Consider the following 23,395-nt stretch of genomic DNA (forward strand, 5'->3'; position numbering starts at 1 on the left):
CATCTAAGGAAGTAAATAAAAGTGAAACGTATTTTCAATCGAAATATTTAAAGATAGGTTCAAAGTCACTTTAAACAGAAATAAATATAGACTAAAATAGAATCAAAAAATATTTCATAAAATATTTTGATTTGTTCCTCAGAAATAAATATAGTTAAAAATCCTTAAAACACACTAATTGAACTAATTGCATTGAACGTGTGTGCATTTAATTTTAATAAATAGTAATACAACTTAAAAACTCTATCTATAATTCTGCAAGTAAAAAAAATATATTTTTTATACCAGTTATCAAAATATCCTAATGAAGGTAATGTACTTACGCAATAACAATGTGTTGGTCGGAAATAAATAATTTTTATTTATTTATTTATTTATTAATGTCATTTTGGTTAGACTAACTTGAATTGAAGTTGTTCATATTATTAACGATTAGAATGTACCTACCTACTTGCAATTTTGTACGAGTATTATCTATAAAATTGATACAGTATTATTTACAGTTATCTAGTGGTTTTTTTGTCAAATCTTTTTTAATTTGTATTTTTCAGTCATCAGTACTTATTATCACATGTTTTGTTTGCTTTTACACCTGTACTTAACCCGTAAGTTATGTACTTTAAAATAAGTAAGTTCTGACTAGTTATTTAAGTAAAATACATGCCTATGTAAGTATTTATTTTTGCAAATCACTGTACAGATTTTTTTATACCAATAAAGTGTGTTATTTCCACGTGCAACTGCATTATTATTTATAAAAGACATCACTAAATGCATACAAAAAGCTGACAAGCGAATCGATATCATTACTATTTAATAATTCACTGGCCTATTAGCCATCTGGAGTTTCCCCAGAATTTATACGTAGTTTACTCTTCCACCTGACTCAATCAATGTCATGGCGTTGACCAAAACGGGTCTCCGTATACAAAGGAGGGACAAGGAATTCTAAACGTGGTACAGTAAGATGGTGTACCAAATGTCGGAGTTTGGACACGGCTGTTCGAGAATATTGCTGGTGGCCTTGAACGTGCTATGTATCGTAAGTGTTTGATTTAAAACAGCTATTGTTTATTTGGTTGTTCAAATCGTAGCTCATCCAATCAGTTTCTTTAAAACTGATCTAGTTAAGGTAAACGTACTAGTGCTCGACATGCTAATGCCCAATAGATGACACCTCGCTGTCACCTCTATTAACAATGACTTAAGTTTCAAGGTGACATATGTACTGATGGGACCGCGTCGAACACCAGTACGTTTACCTTACGAAATATTTATGTTGCTCTTCGCTGAAGGAAAACATCATGAGTAAACCTATGTTTCTCCCTAAAAAAAGCCCAACAATGGGACTTATACAAGCTGGTTATGATCTTATCAATCTTAGATATGATCGAATAATGAAATAAATTTCAATTAACAAGCTAGAAAATATGCTAGATATTGACATTAAAGAGACCTCAGTTCAGATTCAGCTCAGATCTAGATAGATAGAATCTGGTCTTGCTTATTGCTCTAATGGAAAATAAAACTCTTGCTTGTAATTTCAACAACCTTAAAAACTATTTCACTGAGCTGCTGTACGGCGACCATGAGCAGGCATTTGATATCTAAACGTCAAATGTCAACTCATGTTAGCCCTACTGTTGGTTCTTCCTAAAAGTTCACCGTTAGGTCACGGCACTCTTCATCTTCGGCTTCGCCGTGGTCGACACCCGCATCCTCGACCAATATGGCGAAGAAGAGGCAGCAGGCACCTACGTGGGCGACTTGCTGATCATTGCCGCCTGTACACTGCTGGTCATCATGGGCATTTTTGGCATCGTTGCGGTTTTGAGGAACAGCGTCAAGTTGCTTTACTTGGTAAGCTTCTTAGCTAAACTGGAAAGAATCGCTGATATGACCTCCAAACCTTCAAAAAAGCCCATGTTAAATGCCGGCACTTACAATCCCTCTGGTGTTGCGACGGTAATCGCTTATCATCTTCTTCCTCGTTTCCTCATGACTGTGGGTCACGACCACATGAGGTCATTGTTTTGTGCACCAAGTCTCTCCATTCTGTACTGTTTTCCGCCGTCCTAGTAATAGGCGCCTGTGTAGATCCCTGGCAGGCCTTTAGAATATCTGCCGAGCGGGTGGATCCACTATCCCGTCCTCCATCCACCGTGCCAAACACAACACAAGTGTCCAAATTGTCTGGCTTCCATCTGGCCACGTGCAGTAATTAAGGATCTGCTGGAAGCAAATGTTTGATGAAATATGTATGTAAATAGGTATGAGTTTTCGATGAAATTGCATCCTCATCTAAAAAACTTAGAGCGTTAACAGCACCTCTTATTTCCAGTACGTCGGCTTCCACGTCATCCTCATGTTGATGGAGGTGATGCTGGCCATCTACGTGGCGCTCCAGCGTTACGGGCTCGAGTATAAAGTGACCAGCTATCTGAGGGAGGACTTCTTCCGTAACGTTACTGGCGAGGATGTGGCGACACATCGGCAGTATTGGGAGTTCTTGGAGGCTAACGTGAGTTTCTAGCTTTTCTTCTGTCACTCTCAATTCTACCAACACACTACAACTACCAACAGTTGGCGTTACTGTATAGTAAACGTGGCAAAAGAATCGGAGAGAAAGTGAGCGATTGTCATGTAGGAATAAACCTAAATAACAGGAATAAACAGCACTAACCTACGTAATAGGTACCTACATATATACCATGCTATGAATAAGTTTATTGACGATTTAATGCAACTCTCATTACTTGTGGTTAGTCCTGCCTAGGTATGACGTTTGTCTAATTTCTCAAGTCGACGACGGCATGCGAGGGGGAGTAGTTTAAATCCCTCTCTGATACGCTTTATCTAATTAAAAAATTCATCATCTTCATTGGCCTACAGCATCTTTCCTAATTACGATGGCTGTATAATCTATAGTCGCTCGGCCTTTCTTGCCACATCGATCACAGACACGTCTTGACTCCTGAAGTGATCCATCAGCTCTGCGAAGTCGTTTCTGCTTCAGATAATGATTTCTCTTGTTTTCAGTACGAATGCTGTGGTCTGAACGGGCCAGATGACTACCAGATCGTGAACTCGCCTGTGAGCGTGTCTTGTTGTCCGCGCGCATACCGCTCCCGCACCGCTGCTGCGCAGAAGCAGCTCTACCGTAATTGTCTCAAGTAAGTAGGTTTAGAACTTTGATCCTTTCCTAGATAATAAAAATATAGATCCATTGATAAAAAAATTGTGGTAATAAAAAATGAGAACCATCTAGGTATTTTCTTTATTGGTATTCTCACTAAGCAGTTGCCATCATAAAATTTCCTTGACCTCCATCATTATCTTAGGCCACCTTGTGAGAGAGCTCCCTCAGTGAGTGAACGTTCACATGGTGACCGTGCCAGAGCAGGTGAGACATAAAATTCAGATTGATTTAATTTTCAATGTAACGTATTCTGTTTCCAGTACGAAGGCCTTCTACACAGAAGGTTGCGAGGACGCCATTTTGTACGCGCTGCGTGACTCCGCCGACTGCATGATCGGTGTCGCCTCTATGTGCTTCTGGTTTGAGGTTAGAAAAGTCAAGTTACTTGTAGTTCTCTATCTCATTACCTTCTTCTTCTTCCTACCCTTATCCCACGTTAATGGGGTCGGCACATGTTTTTCTCTTCCATTCTCCCGTCACCTCAGCACTCACTCCTTTCTTTCTCGTATCCTCTTTCACACATTCCATCCATCGTTTTTTGGATCTACCATCCGCTCTCCGTCCATCAACATTCATTCCTAACATTCTTTTCCTATATGGCATTCATCCCTCTTTATTACATGTCCATATGTACCACACATAAATATATAAGAGCTATTCGCTCCATGCATGACTGTGGCGCCGCCATTCTGGTGGGTGTGGGACGAGATTATTTTTTCAATTGGAAGGTACGAAGTAGGTACCTATATGTATAGACGTCCAACAAAAGTTCATATTTTCACCAAGTCGTGCGTTAGCATTGTTTGTATTTTCCCCACCACCAACTTCGCACTTAGTTATTATTGGAAAACACGTTCAATTGGTATACGGCAAACAATATTAAATGTGTACTTTCCTCTACTTAAAATACTGGTACTTTCTTGGATCCGGCCTCCCTTAGACTGGCGACTGGTTTGCGACTCGGGGTTTCGGTGTGTACGCCACACATATGCTCTTGTGGCACGGACGTGGACCGACTGGGACACCACGGATTATCTTGTCAAAAAAGTGCAGGCCGTTTTTCGAGACATGCGTCGCTTAATGACATAGTCCGTCGGTCTCTTGCCACCATCAAAGTGCCTGCTCTTCTTGAGCCGACTGGCATTATCAGAGATGATGGCAAGAGGCCCGATGGAGTGTCCTTAGTTCCTTGGAGCTTGGGACGGATGTTGGTGTGGGATGCTACCTGCGTAGACACACTGGCACCGTCCCACCTCCAACGGACTACTGTAAAAGCGGGCGGAGCGGCGGAAAGCGCCGAAATTCTAAAACGTAACAAATATAAGAGCCTCGGTAGAGAGTACCATTTTGTACCATTTGGTGTTGAAACTCTAGGTCCATGGGGTCCCAGCGCGCATAAGTTGTTCGCAGAAATCGCGAAGCGTCTGGTTGACGTAACTGGTGACCGAAGAGCTGGCGGCTACCTCGCACAACGTATCAGCATTGCGATACAGCGAGGAAATGCCGCCAGCATCCATGCTGGTACAATGCCTCAAGGGCCTATTTTAGATTTAAGCTAGTTATTAATTTCGTTTAGTAGTACCACTGTATATATATTGTATGTAAATAAATGTTTTATTGGGTTAAATAATGTATTTCACACCGTGCACGAAATAAAGCACCAGCTAATTATTAGAAAAACATAGATAGCAGTTATTTTTAAACACAATTTCTATTTAATAAATCGGATAAAAATATAAAAAGTAGGCCAGCTGACCGTGACGTCACTTTACTCGTTTTCATATAAATTCCATATTTTGACAGTTCTTAAAAAGAAGCTGATTTGACTATTACGAGTAAGAAAGTACCCAATTTCAATTAAATCTGGTGCCTATCAGCAACGGCCGTTATTCTTAGTGGAGAAGAACACTATAACTATTTGCAGGCGTTTGTATTGGTTGGGATTATCGCACACTATTTGGTTTCATTACTTAATGCTTACGCACTAGGTACGACAAAGATAAATCTTGATATTTTTACTTTATTTTTTTTAACATAAACTAGACTTAGGAAATATAAGTGAAAATTGCTTTGGCCCGGTAGGCCATTGCCTGCGATAATAATATGAGCAAATACTTTTGTAGATCGCATAATATATTTATTAGATATAGTATGATATTAAGTACCTATTCACTTGCTCACTCGAACAAAATTATTTAAGTTATTAATGTTTTCAGGTGACGGGGACGGTGCTGTCATTGATGGTGGCTCACAACCTGAAGAATAGGGTGCAAGTTTACAAGAAAACTGTTAAATATTAGCTCGCAACGAACAAAGAAAGGCGCGTATTCAAAAACTTTAAATATGATACCACTTTGATTTCAATATCATCACACGTATAACAGGTCAATGCGGCCAAATACGCGGTGTGGCAGATTACGCATGTAATTATTGTGATTAAGATTTTTGTAATAAAAAGGATTCAAAAAGATTTATTGTACTTATTTATTTTGCATTTCCTAGCTTTTTGATTCAGACTGACCAACCGAGCAAATAGTTTTTCATCTTAATATTACGAAATAACTAACTATGCACAGATTTTACAGCGATAGTTAACTTAAGCCGACCACTGACTAACAGGCCGCCGGACGATATCGGCCTGTCAGTTAGAACAAAAAGTTGACAGTTCCGAAACTTCCGAACAACTGACCGGCCGATATCGTCCGGCGGACTGTTAGTCAGTGGTCGCCTGTAGCTTAGATGGAATATAAGTGCGATGTTTTTTTCGTACTGCGTTGGTGGACAAATCATGATTAGGCCAAAGGTGACGCTGAAAATAAAGACTGTAGTAAAAAAGTAACATTTAAATTAGACTCAGTCTTAATATAGTAGCTTCACTTCTGTTAGGGAACAAACTCTCGAACCGTCTAATCTAAGATAGGTAAAAGTTAAGGCTATAGTTTTCTATACGAAATAATATGATGGTTTATCTCCGTTTTTAATACTTTTGACCCAAAGAATAATCTCTTCTAAACTAGTGGCTCTGTGAGCCGTAGACCTTGCGAGTTAGAATCCGCTATTTTGAAAAAAAAATCATTAACTGAAATTCAATGGAACTTGCTCACCAAAGATCATGAGAATCTGTTGAAACTGAGACGGACAAATAACCATTTTAGGTATTTTCCAAGATTTCCGTAAGTACTATAAAATCGAATGTAAATGAAAACGACAAAAAGGCACATAGTTATATAGGACATGGCATACTTTCAGTCGATTTTGACGACACGATACCTATACATTTAGGGCTAAGATGGGTCGGCTCTTTATCATTTGTCACCATGCCTGTCACGTTCTAACAAATATGTAAGTGCGAAAGTGACGCATGGCATGGCAGGTGATAAAAATGCGACCATGCATGATACCGCGTCTGCTCCATTATGAATGACAAATACATACCTTAACTAATTTGCAAAACGACAACCAATATCGATGAATTAATTGCAATAACAACAACGCAGTACTGTCAAACTAGAATGTGTTTTTCAAACAACTATAAACCTTAAATCAATATAACACGATCCAAACAAACCGCAACCTTAAATTAGTGCTGAAGAAAACCTAAGTACATGACGTGGTGCTTGCGGCCCACAAAAATATGATATACAAGCAGTGGAAATTGATCCTTACGTTAAAGGGATAAAAGTCACAGTGGATGCAAAAGAAGTTGTGTCACAGAACAAAGACGGTGCGCGACCGACAAAGTCAGACCCTGATGTGTGGGGAAGTGGACACCTGGATTCTCACGCTCTATATATTGCCACTTGGTGATGAACGTAGCGGGTAGCGGAGCGGTTAATAAATAGGGCAAGATACATAGTAAGATGTCATGACCATACTCTTAATATCCTCAAAGCGGTACTTAGAAAAAGAAGTTTTTAAAAATGTAGATTAGTTAATTCATAAAATGACTAAAAAGTATATAAAAATAACAGGTAAAATAATAGGTAAAATACAAAACCGTGCCTAACTGTGTTAAGGATGACTCACGTTAGACCGTGGCGTGTTCGGGCCGGAGCTTCCGGGCGCATCGTTTTCTATGAAAAGCATCACGTGATCGCCTGTCATGTCATAGAAAAGTAGGCGCCGGAAGCTCCGGCCCGGACACGGCCCGGTCTAACGTGAGTCATCCTTTATTGTGTAATAATCGGTTTTGTTATTTAATTAAACCGATTCAAAGATTACTAGCAAGATAGTACTTCTCGCTCCGGGTCATTCCGTGCAAAGGTTATCTATTGCGATTCAACTTCAATGTGTAAACGCAGCGAGCGTGTGTAACATGGCAAACCTGCATGTGCAGCCACCGCGCGCACTGGCCGGTTGTAAATAAAAAACTAAGGGTTTCGCCCGTCTTTTGTTTTTTTCTTCTTAAATGTTTCCTTTGGAAATGTTGTTGGATACAGCAAAATTCTGTAATTATTATTTTAATGCGACTCTATGGTTATAATTAGTGATAAAAGTTAATACTAGGGCTGCCAGTTAGGGAATGCAATCTCGCACCAAGATTGGCGATTCGAGATCTAGCACGAAAAATCTGAATCGAGATTGGGTATTTCGAGATCTCGACCGCCAGATTTTCGAGATCGAGATTAATCTCGACGAGATCGAGATTTGACAAAGTAAATAAAAATGTGTTATTTTTATCAACAATCTCTAGGGATTCCGTATAAACTACTTATATAGGGTACGTCATGTTGTATTTTGAAAATAAAAACAACAAATTAAATTAACATTTAATAAAAATCATATAGGTATTATAAAAAAAAAACAAGAAATATATAGCTCTAATTTGCATGTAAGTATGAAAAAATGGTACCTAGTTATTAATTATTTTTAATTATCATTGTAAGTAGAGGCACTAACATGCTCAGTTGATATTTTTGACAAGCACTGAGCAACTTACAAAAAATGTAGGGTCATCCGATTCATAGCGATTCATATAAATACCTAATTGTGGGTACGCTAAATTCGCCCGATTCTTTCGCACAGAGCGCGCTACAATGCGCGCACAATTACACTGCCTGAACAACATGAATCTAAGGTCAAAAATATTACTCAAAACAAAGTAATTTACACAGATCACTCTTTCAATCTCGTTCGAGATCTTGAAAATGTCAATCGAGATCTCGACCAAGATTGCAAAAATCGAGATTTCCTGTCAACGAGATTGAATCTCGAAAAACCGTGCGAGATCTCGCGAGATCTCGAAATTGCGATATCGAGATTGCATTCCCTAGCTGCCACTAATGCAGGTAAACTTTGTATAATTGTATATATAACATTAAGTTTAGGTTTATGTTGAAATTAAACCTAATCCAAGTCTTATTTGTACGTAATGTACGTCACTGGTTCTCGTAACGGAATGAGGCTTGGGTTAGGTTTCGACAAGCCTAAGAACGTACGTTTGTTGCAGCCCTTCCTTCTACCTTTAAATTGAAGAGCTACTTATTACTGTTGCTGCTTATTATTTGGACGTTTGCTGCTGAAGCTTTTCTCTACCCACGGACCTCGCTGAGCCTGCGTTGCCAAAGCTGATTCCCGCACCCGCAGCCTAAGTTGATCGTACGGTTCGACAAAGAATGGGATTCAAAAACGTTAAGGCTAGTGACGATATTTTATTGGTTTAGATTCAAGTACTGACGGAAACTATTACTTTATTGTACATATTTTCATATTATATTGTTTACTATAAAGAATCTAGTTTTAATTTACCGCTCTATAGTTAGCCGGTTACACGTGTTGGGTATTTTTGCGCCTGGAGTGACTCGTGGTGAGTTATTTGATTAAGAGTAAGAGGTATTGGTTGTTTTGTTCTGGTGTAGTAAATTTTTAAGGCCTCGTGTTTCTGAATTTTAGTGTATGAATTCTATGTTAAGTGATGGTTTATTAATTATTGGTTAATGATTTAATTACATAATGTTTTTATTTTAGACGGTCAGCTTAAAAAAAATCAATTATACCCTCCGATCCCAATGCATTCAAATCACCTAAGTTGATTTACCGGTTTTCAATTTGTTTAAGATGGCGTTACTTTCTCCCAATAAGTAGGTATAAATAAGTAATATAACAAAAAAGTTAATAGATACCTCATAAATATCCGCTCCGCTCGCCACCAAGCACTACTATAATCACCCAAGGGGTCGTCAAATGCAGATGATCGATACGATGTCCATAAGCCTCACTTCCTTTGGTCTCGTCCTAAGCTTCGGACATCGGTCACTTTGGCCTCTCGGCCTCCGCCAAAATGAAGCCCCGCAGCATACGCTGCATGAAGTTTTTCCTCACATTGTTCAATATTATATGTATCGTAAGTATTTTTTTTTGAATCAATATCTAATTCGGGCGTGGCGTAGCATTATCGATTGTTTTGGGATGTTATGATATTACGTGTCCATGTTACGCGTTGACTGAAAGAGGTGAAATAGTCGTGGAATGTGGATGCATGCATTTGCTTTCACTTTTATACAATTTATTTTTATTTGCTCGTGTATATATACATTTATTTTAAACTGCTTTCTTAGTATAAATATTACAATATCCAAAAAACATGCTCAATTTACTCTCTAAAAAAACCTAAAGTTACAGCTCCACTTGTTCCAAAATTTCTGTTGTCGCTTTCATGTTTTCTGTTTAAAATCTAGGTAAATTGTATGTCTGTTTTTTGTTATTTGTTATATTTGACAAAATATTTACATCCAAAGCGAATATTTACTATTCTGAATAAGTATATTGTCTCCAGCTTTTTGGTCTCATCTTAATGGCGATCTGCGTGATGAACATGCGTGAACGCAAGAGCCGCCCCGACGAACAGGCGGCGTTGTCTCGAGGAGTGCTGTCTTTCCTTCTGACCCTGGGCTTGTGTCTCGTCGTCACTGCGGTACTGGGCTGTATTGGAGCCCTTCGGGAGCATGTGAAGATATTATACGTGGTAAGCAGTCTAAGTACTAACTCAGATGTGAAAAAGTATGGGACCTAGAAGAATACCATGTGGAACTCTATTAAGAAAAGTCATCATAAAGAGTGAGTCTTGTATTACATACACTGATGAATAAATGCGACCTTAGAATTTATTTGTATACTACGCCACTTTATATCATTGAACGAAGATTGATAGTCATAACCTGACACTGATAAGTGGAGTTTCCTGGTGACCTTGGGTTATCGAATTAATTAATATTGATCGTCAATTGATATTAGTAGTGGTGAAGGTACCTACATTAAGCATCAAAAGTCGTTAAGTTTACGCTGGTACGCTTACCAGACTTATGAGTCATAAATAAAATAGATTCTCTAATAACTGAACTGAAGATTTATGTCTCTATTCTATGTATATGTAGAAAAATTTGAACATGGAAAATACATTTGAACGTGAACTGTGGAGATAAATCTCTATTTGGAAGAGTATTCCAGGGTAACAGATAGCTTTGGCGCCTTTTCCACCAATACAATTGAGGCTGACTATACACATAGATACAATCATTTGTGATCATGATCCACTCCCTTAGCCCCTTACCGCATACGAAGCCATATATGGGGATATGATATTTAACTCTATTGACAGCTATTAAAGTTCAAATTTCAACAAATATTTTTTATTATATGCAGTAAGGGGTTAAGGACCGCTGACTATAACGAACGACTAGTTCTGTTTTTGAATAATTTCAAGTATCCAACGAAATCATGCTTGTAGGGAGTAAAATTTTTAGTCATAAAAATTGTAGGGAATATAATTTTATCCATCACAAATTTCTAACTTTTAATAATAATCTTTATGTGTTTTACTTTCAGCATGCCTGCTTCTTTATATTCCTCGTATCAGTGGAGGTTGTAGTGGGGGTGGGGGCAGCTGTGCTAAGTGCCTGGGTGGGAGGGGGCAGCGAGATGCGCATGCAGTTCTACCGCAACGCCACGATCGATGATGAAGTTGTCAGCCATCGGAACTATTGGGATAACTTGCAGTCAGAGGTAGGATTTTGTTACGTAGTTGATTAAATATTACTAGTGGCTCTATGAGCTGCTGACCTCGCGAATTGCCATGGCTACGCCAAATAGAAAGTTTTTCTAAAACTAAATTGACAAAAAAACTTTAAATATATAACCTGCTCACAAAATTTCACTAAAATCGGTCGAAAAATGTGACAGTGAAGAATGAAAGAATTTTTGCCCAAGCCGAAACGAAGACTTTCGCTTCAATTACATCAATTAGCTTTAGTAGCACTATATCCTGAACAACTTATAAGGCGGATAGGTATTATAATTCATCACAACAATATGTACAAAAATTTCGGATGACTATAAAATATAAGTTCGGTATAGGTTTAATTAATAATTACTATCTACTCATTAAAAATTCCTATAGAATCAAAACTAACTTTCAAGAAATCAAATTAAAACCACTTTACCAAAGCTAATGGACTTTCAATATCACACCAATTAACACTTCTGATATCGATTAGAATCAATGTTGCGGCGTCGACGGCCCTCAAGACTATTCCATCATCCACCGCGACATCCCACCTTCGTGCTGCGCCCGCGCTCATGGCCTTCGTGAAGGTGGTGCTCGAAGACACCTTCACGCTACCTGCTTGGCTGATCGGAGTTACTATGCAAGGGGGTGTGAGGAGGCGATGCGACAGAAGAAGGCATTGAAGGGAAACATCTTTATTACTACTGGAGTTATATTCGCTTTGCTAGAGGTGAGTAAAGGAATGTTTTAGCAACATCCTAGATAAATTATCAACCATGCAATCAGTACATACATTCTTCATCTAAGATACCACCTCATCAAAGAAATTTCAAAGTACCTATACTGCCCTCCTAAGCCTAATAGAGCTAGTAATAGTAATAGAAACTAAAGTATAAGTTAGCAATGAATTTTCTTTTGAGATTGCGATCCTTGGCTTAGCAGGGCAGTATATATTGCATGGTTTGAGCCCCTTTTACTACCTATATTGAATTACGTCTACATATTTAAAGTAAGACAGAAAGAGGTGTATGATTTCATACTCATATTTAGTGTCTATGCTCGTGAAATACATAATATTAGCGAATAAATAGCTACAGAAGAATGAATAAATAATTTATGATATACTTAGAAGAAATAATTGCAAATATTTTTATGGACCGAGAATTTGATAATTGTTATTCATTTGATTCTACAGATACTCTGCATCATATTGGCGCTGTGGATGGCCAGAACAATACGAGTAGAACGTCGAAAGCTTCAGCAAAATCTACAAGCACATTTCGAAAACTAACAATCAGCATCGTATTAGCATATAAGTAAATGTTTTGATAACACTATGTTTGAGAATACATTTTTATATAAAATTGTGTACGATTGAAAGTTCACTGACACTTTTGTATTAAAAACAAGTATTTTCCATAAGTATGTATCTGAGAAAGAACTTATAATTTTTATGATATTTAAGTGTTTCTGTTGCTATTATATTTACTTCAGTCAATGTAGCAATGAAATTAAGCGTGTTTATATCGATCGAATGTAACTAGGTACGTAACTAAGATTTTAATTCGTAATAGATAAAATGCACAATGAAATGAACTTCGGGTGCTGTCACGGTAGATGTTACCTTTTGCACTTGAAACGTACAATAGAGTTCTATGAACCGTAGCTGTATCCTGTGATAATAAGTAGGTTTAAGCAAATCAGCTGAGGCTATAGAGCCACATGGGACCAATTATGTGAATCTAGAACTATTAAGACACGCATATTCAAACTAATCTGTTTTGCCATTTCCTGCTTCTTCAGTACTACTTGAGTTGTATGTTTCTCATATGGATTTTGCATTTATATCTGATGCATTATAGTTCTTCATATTCATAGTTAGTAATGTAAAATCTCTCAATGAATAAGTAGTTGTAGTAGTTCCATGGTTGTTAAAGGGTTAGGTACTGTTAATAAAAATTTTCACGGTAAAAAATTTACAACTCCTAAATTCGAAAAAATGCTCTCTATATATTAAGATTATACATATTGATTAGTGCACTTTCATTCATGAATTGAATGAAATTAATACACTAGATGCACTAATAACTCTTTCATAATATTTTCTGTGTAGAAGCACTCATGTTTTCGTTATCTTTATTTTTGTTAGTGATTCTATAGTAAGTAGGACTCTCTTCTAAACGTCAATAGTATATTTAGAACTACTTTTACCTAATTAGAAATCAGCAAGCTAATATTTTTAAAATTTCAACTTCTAAGGGGAAAGTAAATTACGCCAAATGTGACCTTATTGTGTAGCTCCGTAAATCCACCTGTGCTATCCACCGTTAAAGGAACAGTGATAAATTGAACTGGATTATTAATAAATGGCCTAACAGATGTTAGATTCTCGTAGTGCATTATTGATTCTAACCAGTCGCACTATGCACTATAGGTACATAGCTTTACCGTGTAGCAAACGATCGAAAACGAATTTACGTAGTTTAAGTCTTATGCCTACGAATCCCACGATGTTGCGAGGAATGTTGTTTGGTGTTACAAGGTATGTTACGCGTTATGTTTGCTTGCTGCGCGCTGTAGGTATATTGTAGTGATCTTGCTTGATTTGTAAAATACTTATATTCTAAAAGGTTGTATAATTTGTAGATGTGAGATTAGTTGGCTACTTATTATATTTAACTTTAATACGTAAGTAAGTTATTTAATATTTATTTTAGTTAATTGCTCAGTTAGGAATTAACTATGTTTAATGGTACCTACACTAATTTAAAGTTATTTTTTTATTGCATGATAGGAGAAAGTCGTCGTCTCTTTCGTACACCAATTAAAAGTGTCATGCCTATATTATATATTTTTTCTTACTATAGTCATGTCTTTATGACTGGCCTGGTATAGTCGTTATCTTATGATTTATTGTATATATATTATTATATTATAATTTTTTACATTAAGAAATTAAGTAAGGAAGTGTAACACGTTAAATGTTTAGTTCTATTGTATTCAAGGTCCACACCAGTTATCTGTTTTACGGCACTTAATGTATATGTCAGTCTGTTTTGTCGCCCAGCTAAATAGTGAATCTGGCCCAAATTGATTGACTGGCCCAAAATGAGTGTGTACCACGGTCGGTATAGGAATTGCAAATGTAGTGTTAATTTGATACTCGTCGTAAATTCTTGTATTAAGGGCGGTAACCCTTAATACACAATATAAGTAAGTACATACTACATATTGCTTTCAAACACACAATTTTTCTCATTAAAATAGTTCATAGAACTTTCTATTATAAGTAATTTATAAGTACCTAAGTTAAGTAGTATTAATATTGTCTGATGATGAATTGCAGTAATTTTTAAACATTTTTGAGAACAATAAGTAGTAGCATCCGTAAGAAGTTATTAAATAATTATTAAAAACTTAATAATTTTTTACCTATAGCCCATCAATAGGCTGTACACTGATAGAACTAGACAAAGTAGACGCTCTGACACCTCGCATAAATCTATTTTAAGAAAATAAATGATAATATGGATATATTTTTGTCATAGAATTATGTGTAGTCGTTATGATTGCAGGCACTAAGTAATTATGTAGTTGCTTAATGTTACGGAATATAAATAGATGTAAGAGGAAATTGTCATTAGGTTCATTTTTAAATTAAGGTTGTTCATTCTGCAAAATAATAAGAATTAAGAAATAAATGTCTATTTTTAATACAACACGATAACCTTCATACGAATTTAGAAATTTTATATAAATTTAAAATAATTGATTGAATGGAAATAATAAAATAAAATGCCAAAATGATATTGCATGTTTCGTAATGACTATGAAGGTGTTTGTGATTAAATGAAATTTTGAATTATATAATTAAATCTAAATGTGTATTGTTAGGTATGCTTATGTGTTGAATGTATGCAGCCATCTTCTTCAGTCACGTAATTATGGCTATATTTGTGGTTCAATAAATAAATTTCACACCAACCCCGAGTTTTATCACTATTCACATAAATCTATTGTAATATTTATATTAAAATTTAAAATAAAAAAAATATATTATTTAATATTTATATACCTAACTGATACAACACTGCACTGCATCTTCTTACGAAAATCATTAAAAGGTCTAAATAATTTTAAATTTTAAATAAAATGCATTTAGTTGGAACACGTTTATTTTGTAACAAAATTATATTTAACATTTGATATGAGTTTAAGGTAGTTAACATATTGCGAACTAACCAAATTTAACATGCCAGATTTTTGCATAAACATACAAACCTTTAAACAGTGACTAGTCAATAAATATCTTAAAACATATGTTAAATAAAAATAATTACTTACTTATACTAAAGTACTTAGATAAACAGTTTATATAATTTCCATGGTCACTACAGATGTTATAAAAGCAGAAAAAAATGTTTTAAATGTATTTATGACAAAGTATAAAGATATTGGAAAACTTCGGAGTTTATATTAATCAGAAAATGATTTTATGTTAAGTTTATCAGAAATCATGAAATTTGCAAGTAAGTATACTTATAATGCTAACAAACTCAAACATACCGCAATATTTAGACTATTCTCGAAGTGTATTTATATATTTGCAGCAACTTGCGCAAGTTCTTTAAGATATATATTTTAACAACAAGGACTATTTAAAAATATTGACGTATAACGTATAATACATTACCAAGCGGATAATGTAAAATTGTATTTTAAATTTGATTCAACATCTACAAGTATTCCAGATGATTTATATGATGTGATTTAAAATGAAAAAAAAAATGAAAATTTGTTACAAAAAAGTGAATAATTATCGTAACAAATATTAAATTAAAAATAGTTAAAACATGTAGTCTATTGGGAATTCATAATACAAAATGTGAATGTATCACAAACCTTGAGGTGAAATACAGATACACAATATTTAATTCTACTTAAAAACAAGTAGCCTTTGGTTTAGACGTTAAGTGCATTAATACTAATATTATTTTACAATCTAAAAGCATTACATACAGCAATTTTAAGGTCCATCCATACAAGATGAAATTAAATGATGAAAGATAGATCATGAAAGTAAGATCAAACATTGAGTCAGTCAGGTGAGGTTTGAGGTAACAAGAATTATCGTTACCTAAGTTTTTAATTTTGAAACAGAATTTGATGAAGATGAAAATGAAGAATTCAAAAAAAAGAGCCCAGTCATTAATGATATCCAGGCCAAGTAAAGATTTCTATAAGATATTATTAGAATCTTATATATCTTAGAAATAAAACTAAGAATTATCACAATATTACGTTTTGAGGTGACCGTACGATATATCTCTAAGTTCTAAGCAACTAATTTCTAACATAGACATATTTATATCTACGTATATATCTATTCGAGGTAACAAAGATTAAAACTATGGTTGTAAATTATTCTTAAATAACGGTTTCAATATAACTTTATACTTAAAACTCTTTAGATTCAGGTAGATTCAGCAAATATTAGTATTAATTATCGGAGGAATATAAAATGCATCTTTATAATGCAAATAGATCAATGTAGTAAATTATTTTATAATAATATTTCTGATAATCTGGTAATTAAATAAGATTAGCAGATTTATATTTTAGAAGTAGACGCAGTGACAATTAAAACTGACATTTATACTTAAAACTCTTTAGATTCAGGTAGATTCAGCAAATATTAGTATTAATTATCGGAGGAATATAAAATGCAACTTTATAACGCAAATAGATCAATGTAGTAAATTATTTTATAATAATATTTCTGATAATCTGGTAATTAAATAAGATTAGCAGATTTATATTTTAGAAGTAGACGCAGTGACAATTATTTTTTTCTATTAAATAGGTAATCTATAAATATTAAAACAAAGTACTCGTTATTAAATACTATGTCTAACTAAACTATCCAATGAAAAATAGTTACACTCGTAGCTTAAATATAATTGAGACAACATATTAGAGAGATTTCAAGAGAGCTAGAATACAGTGTTTAATGGATAGTTACTAAAATTGGAGAAATTTTTCAGCCAGTAAACAATTGCCAAAAACGAATTAAGATTCAGCCAAGACCAACTCCGGTGGTTAAAATACCAAGTTTCTCTTCCAATACAATTCAAATAAATACTTAAGCAGTGTCTCGGCTCTTCCCTTGAGTTTTAATAGCGTGCGCCAACCAAAGGGCGAGGACGATACCAGCAACCTGAAATATATAAAAACAATAAATTGGAAATACTACAAAAATATTACAAAAACTCAAAGGTCATGTTCTACGTAACTGTCACATTTTTGACGTAAAATGCTTAAACATGGAAACAATTTTTAAATTCCCATATGGAATTTTTTAAATTCCATTTTATTTAATTTCTACTAGGTATGTTATGTCGCACTATTAACGGACTATATTCTAAAATTTGGTTTGTTGGTAAAAACTAGCCAAGACAAATCCCTTATAATTTCAGGATTTTCTACACAGCACAGAACTTGGCACCCAGACATATGTATATCTCAATACATTTATCGGCGAGTCCACAAGGACACATATTCTTAATATTGAACTTGGCTGTCATTTCACATTTATGTTTTTGTTGGCATATCATTACTTTTTGTACAGAAATGACTAGTATTCATCATGAAAGCAGTTTTGCCCAAGCTGAAAAGGAGACCCTCGCTACACACGCGGTCAATTGTCAAAAATTTTCAGTTTTCAGACTTTTCCCTTTGTACATGCCTAATAGTCTACCATCATGCCAAATTTCAAGTTTCTAGGTCATCTAGAAGTGGGTTAGCTTTTTGATCTATTATAAGTCAGTCAGTCACAAAACTGCCGGGTTTTCAACGTTAATTTACTTATCAATAACTGTTTGATCCCGCGTTGAGGCACTCGGAGCGCTTTATCTCGGCGGACTTGTCGGAGTAGTCGGAGGCAGCAGCTGTAGGTGGAGTTGATGGCGGCATAACTGCTCCGCCAAGATCTTATACCTAAGTAAACAAGTCTTACCTCCAAAAAGCAGAAGAGTAACCCGCAGACGATAACACTCATTCCCGCACTATGGATCGCACTGAGAACCTTGTCCTCACACCCCTGCTCGTAATATGATCCCGCGTTGAGGCACTCGGAGCGCTTGATCTCGGCGGACTTGTCGGAGTAGTCGGGGGGACAGCAGCTGTAGGTGGGATTGATGGCGGCCTGGCCGCGGTCGTTGGCGCGGTAGTCGTTGGGGCCGGTGATGCCGCAGCATTGGAGCTGGAAAGAGAGATAAACTGTGAAAAGGAGCAGCAATCACTTGTTCTTAAAATTGGCACAGACGTAGACTGAGTTTTCGGTGACATAGGCTATGAATCGGTGTTAGCTGAAACAGTAATAGAACCGGAAGGTAGGTACTAATGGTACTATTATAAGTACCTATAATAGTAGTATAAGTAAAATATTAGAATAGTAGTATAGAAGGGAATATCTCTTATACAACAACGAAGCAAAATAATGAAAAATTATAGTTCGTTTTTTTTAGCATTACAAAGAAGGTAACTGATCTTGACATGTCTTTTAATTGAAAAAAGCTTTTGAAAAATCAGTAACTATCCAACTAGCAAATCTATGTGCTATAAAAGTTGAGAGCACGTTTTTATTTTCGCTTTTTGGTGCTATAAACGGTGTAAAAACAATCGAGTAAAAGTCCTGTAAGCGTTTACTCAACGCGAAAAGGCGCACTTATACAGACTAAAAGTGTTATAAAAATCGAGTAAGCGCTGTATAAGAAGCAAATCGATGCTGTAAGAGTTGAGTAAAAGTGGATAAAAGCACTTCTAGTGTTTTAATAGTAACGATAGTGCTTTTACTCGACTATTTGTTCTATAAACATTAACAATTTACTATTACTCAGTAAAAGTGTTCTATAAAAGCAGCCGCACTGCTTTTTCTCAGCAAAAATGTTTCGTAAAGGTAGCCGGATTGCTTTTACTCGGCATTTTAAATGTGTAAGAGTGCAGTAAATGCTTTTATTCAACTAATATGTGCTAAAAACGATCTCAGGTAAGCGATTATATTTCAATTATTTGATTAAGTTTGAGGCCTAATCGTCTTAGCGTGTCTAATAAAACAAAAAGGTACTTAAGTATTTTTTACTGCTGTCATCCATGACATTTATTTTTACCGTGATTGTGTACATAAGTTTTTACTGTCTGTAAGTACACGTAATACAGTAAAACCCAGCGCGAAAAATACTTTATTGATAAAACCAAAGGTACTGGTTCATATATATTCATGGGCCGCCTATTTTCTTAAATTGAAATAAAAAAATATTAATAAAAATAAGTAAAAATTTGCTTACACGATCTAGTTTCTGTTATATCTCATTAATTCGACTATAAGTCGAGTAACTGCGTTTACTGCTACACTTATAGCACATGATGTCGCCATGTTTATGGATTTATAGTCCGATGGCCGACTGCATGAAACTCTACCTGATAAAAAAATTGAAAAATCCTACTCTGTAGGGGTAGCTGACTTTTAGCAGCTTCAACTGCTCTTGGTCGGCCGTGGCTTAACTTGGCAAATTTTGCGCAAATGGCAAAAAAGTGGTACAAATATTCATCAAAAAAACAAAAGTGGTCAGCTACATCCTGTGTTGGCAGGTTCCTGTGTCCGACCGAATTTGTGGTACCAAGTGAGCTACAATTTACCTCATCGAAAAATAGAATGTCACTTGTATGGTAGGATAGCTGCCATTGACTTTTTTTTTAATGCGGACGGACTGAAAACGCTGTCAGGCTAAGGTGAGGCCGACCAAGATATATGTCAACAAATTTAATGTAGGTATTACAATCAGTTGTTTTGATTCTATTTTTCGATGAGGTAAATTGTAGCTGTCACGTGGTACCACAAATTCGGTCGGACACAAGAACCTGCCAACACAGGATGTAGCTGACCAGTTTTGTTTTGCTGTCCTCAAAGGCAGCTATCCTACCATGCAAGTTTCATTCTATTATACGATGGGGTTTTTTTTTATGAATTTTTGTGCCACTATTTTGCCATTAGCGCAAAATTTTCCAAATTAAGCCGCGGCCGACCAAGAACAGTTGATGCTACTAAAAGTCAGCTACCCCTACAGAGTAGGATTATTCTATTTTTTTGTCAGGTAGGGTTTCATGCAGTTGGCCACCGGACTATATTGAAACGTCGACATGGCTGACTTGTGCTGTTAATGTAGTTCAAAACTCTTTAAAAGTACTCTAAGCTGAATACATTTTGAATAAAACCTGTAAATACACTTCAGCTCCTATAACAGCGGTTTGAACCCCATTACCCGAATTATGATATAAGCGCGCTGTTACAGCAGCATTGTTGCCAAATGGTTATTTGATTGCTTTTAATAGGCTTTTATAGCAACAGAGAAGAGAGTTGAGTAACAGTTGTATTAAAGCGCCTTATTCAGACAATTAGCTAATCTATAGCTGTTATATGATTTTAATAGAACAATTATGCTGAATAAAAGTGATTTAGTAGCGCTAACTCAGCATTTATTAAAAGGTGGAATAAAAGTGCTAAAAGATAGTGCTATAAACGTTTATACGACATGATTATAGCACTAATTAGCGAAAATTGCTAAATAGTCGAGTTAACCGCTATTATACGATATATTGGTGCTTCAACAACCGTAACTCGGCTGTTATACGATTACAGGCTGAGTAAATCAATTCTTATACGACTATTTTGCTAGTTGGGATATTACTTATAAAAGCAGAAGAATATAAATGATCGTATTAGATTCATAATTGTTACATATTTGCCGTGACTTATTTTTAAAACGTGTTTTTCAATTAAAAGACACATCAAGATTGTTTACCTTATTTCTAATGCAAAAAAGACGAACTAAAGTTAGATGTAGGGAGATAATAATACTTAATTGCAGCCAACGAAGTCAGTAAAGCGATAGATGAATAAAATTGGTAATTTTGTGAAGTGTGCAATAGATTACGGGTTAAAATTAAAACCCATTGCTAGGCAGTCCAGTAGGTATTAACTATGTGTGTGATTTACTATTAATAATTATGATATATTTTTATGATGTGACGTGTAAAAGTATTATTTTATAAATAAATAAATTGAAATTTATATGTATACAAAATATATAAATACTGTTTGTAGGTACATTGAAGATGAAGACACAAGAAATTTAAATAAAAGAAATAGAGTTAGCCAACATAAGTCTGCAACGATTTTGATAGCACACGCAGTACAAGTGTTATTTTAAACGTCAAACTTCTATGAATTTATGACATATACAGTATAAATAACACTTTCACTACGTATGCTATCAAAATTGTTGCAGACTTATTTTGGTCTAACTCTATCAATATAAACTAAGCAAACATTTTTTGGCCAATCATGTTGCTAAGGATAAAATAAATAGTAAACTACTTATACCTATAAACATTTCAAACTCACGTTAGACTGAATGCGGTCCCAGAAAGCGCGGTAATCGTTATCCTCCTCGCGCAGCGACTTGTTGTTGATGAAGGACTTCCTCAGGTTGGCCTTCATGGACTCCTCGATCTGGGGGCGCAGCGCCGCCGCCGCGATGCCCACGGACAGCTCCAGGAGGATGATGATGATCAGCAAACCGACGAACTGGAAGGAAAGGTAGAAATACAAGGTAAGTTAGTGTGTGATGCGTAGACACACTGGCACCGTCCCACCTCCAATGGACTAATGTAAAAACGGGCGGAGCGGCGAAAAGCACCGAAATGATAAAATGTTATAAATATAGAGAATACCATTTTGTACCATTTGGAGTTGAAACTCTAGGTCCATGGAGTCCCAGCGCGCACAAGTTGTTTGCAGAAGTCGCGAATAAATTGACATAACTGGTGACCGAAGAGCTGGCGGCTTCCTCGCACAACGTATCAGCATTTGTGATACAGCGAGGAAATGCCGCCAGCATCCTTATAATGCCTCAAGGGCCTCTTTTAGAATTAAGCTAGTTATTAATTTAGTTTAGTAGTACCACTGTATTATATCCTTTATGTAAATAAATGTTTTCTTTATTAGGTGAGTATGTTATATCTGACTACAGATGTGCAAGTTCCGAAAAGTTTTCAAAAAGTTGGAGAAGTTCTTGGAAAATTTAGGTAAATGTAACAGGAAACAAAGGAAACTTTCATTAAGGAAATGGCAAGTTTCGGTCCTCCTAAAAAATATTAGAAAATTCAGAATTTTTTTAATGTGAAAATTATAAAATATCGATATTCGCCAAAAATCTAAGTATTATGCAATTTTTGTCTTGGTTATCAATTAGTAAACAAACAATAATGATTATTAAGAATACATTATTACATATTAGGTACATAGTTCATCGTATCTTTAGAATGTATACAAAGAGCAGTGTATATTTTATTTATGCGATCGAAATGGTGTAGGCGTATTGATACCGGCGACACAGATAAAAATATTGAATAAATTATAACACATAAATAAACTATTAATAAAACAGGGTTCAAAGAACTATTAATATAAAATAAAGTACCTATAGTATTAGAAGTAACTATAGTGTACAAAAGGAATGAGTGGGTGTAGAACACGGCCAGATTTCACGGGTCAAATCTAAATTATCGGCAGTCACGCACTAGTAATATTTTCTTGTACACACCTACTTACTATAGCCGGATCAATACTTCCGGTGTATTACTGTCCCCCAGAGGTTACTTAAATTAAATATTATTAAAACATAGGCGAGACGGGTTACATATCAGAATACCGAAAACTGATTTACCTAATGTTGAATCACCTATGCTTGATTCACCTATTTTTAAATTACCTATCGATCAATTTACCTAAACATTGACTGACCTAAGTTTATATTACCTAAGCTCAAATAACCTAATGGACGAAACACCTAATGCACGATATACCTAATGCACGTTTTACCTACTGCACGTTTCACCTAAAGCTATTATACCTAATGCACGAATCACCTATAGCTGATATACCTAATGGACGATACACCTAAAGCTGATATACCTAATGAACGATGTACCTAAACTTGATTTACCTAATGGACGAAATACCTAAAACTGTTAAACCTATCGCACGAAATACCTAAAGTTGATATACTTCCTGAACGAATTACCTAATGTCGATATGCCTAATGCACGGAATACCTAAAGTCTATATACCTAGT

At 35.5% G+C, this 23,395-nt stretch overlaps 3 protein-coding genes across 4 annotated transcripts in view; 2 read left to right on the forward strand and 1 right to left on the reverse strand.

The window, feature by feature from the left end:
* Positions 1-875: 875 nt before the first annotated feature.
* On the forward strand, positions 876-5,576 carry LOC134793202 (23 kDa integral membrane protein-like). 2 transcript variants are annotated; one of them, XM_063764783.1, is made up of 6 exons: positions 876-1,042; positions 1,672-1,860; positions 2,342-2,521; positions 3,040-3,160; positions 3,460-3,565; positions 5,416-5,572. In XM_063764783.1, the coding sequence occupies exons 1-5, from the start codon at positions 968-970 to the stop codon at positions 3,531-3,533; spliced, it is 639 nt and encodes a 212-aa protein (XP_063620853.1). In that variant the 5' UTR covers positions 876-967; the 3' UTR covers positions 3,534-3,565; positions 5,416-5,572. The 2 variants fall into 2 exon arrangements, with proteins under 2 accessions (XP_063620853.1, XP_063620852.1); XM_063764782.1 differs by having other exon boundaries at positions 879-1,042; positions 3,040-3,173; positions 5,416-5,576.
* A 3,819-nt stretch (positions 5,577-9,395) lies between these two features.
* LOC134792713 (23 kDa integral membrane protein-like) lies at positions 9,396-13,595 on the forward strand. The gene is made up of 5 exons (XM_063764011.1): positions 9,396-9,542; positions 9,975-10,163; positions 11,024-11,200; positions 11,692-11,931; positions 12,397-13,595. Exons 1-5 carry the CDS (start codon positions 9,480-9,482, stop codon positions 12,490-12,492), a joined length of 765 nt encoding a protein of 254 aa, XP_063620081.1. The 5' UTR covers positions 9,396-9,479; the 3' UTR covers positions 12,493-13,595.
* A 3,443-nt stretch (positions 13,596-17,038) lies between these two features.
* The window catches only part of LOC134792714 (23 kDa integral membrane protein-like), a 39,889-nt gene continuing 33,532 nt past the window's right edge, over positions 17,039-23,395 (reverse strand). Inside the window, exons 3-5 of the mRNA XM_063764012.1 lie at positions 21,664-21,846; positions 18,217-18,462; positions 17,039-17,418 (exon numbers count right to left, since the gene is read on the reverse strand). Coding sequence (XP_063620082.1) covers positions 17,344-17,418; positions 18,217-18,462; positions 21,664-21,846 — 504 coding nt within the window. The 3' untranslated portion in view covers positions 17,039-17,343. The remainder of the gene's footprint in view (positions 17,419-18,216; positions 18,463-21,663; positions 21,847-23,395) is intronic.

Source organism: Cydia splendana, chromosome 8, assembly GCF_910591565.1.
Source record: "Cydia splendana chromosome 8, ilCydSple1.2, whole genome shotgun sequence".
Lineage (NCBI taxonomy): Eukaryota > Metazoa > Arthropoda > Insecta > Lepidoptera > Tortricidae > Cydia > Cydia splendana.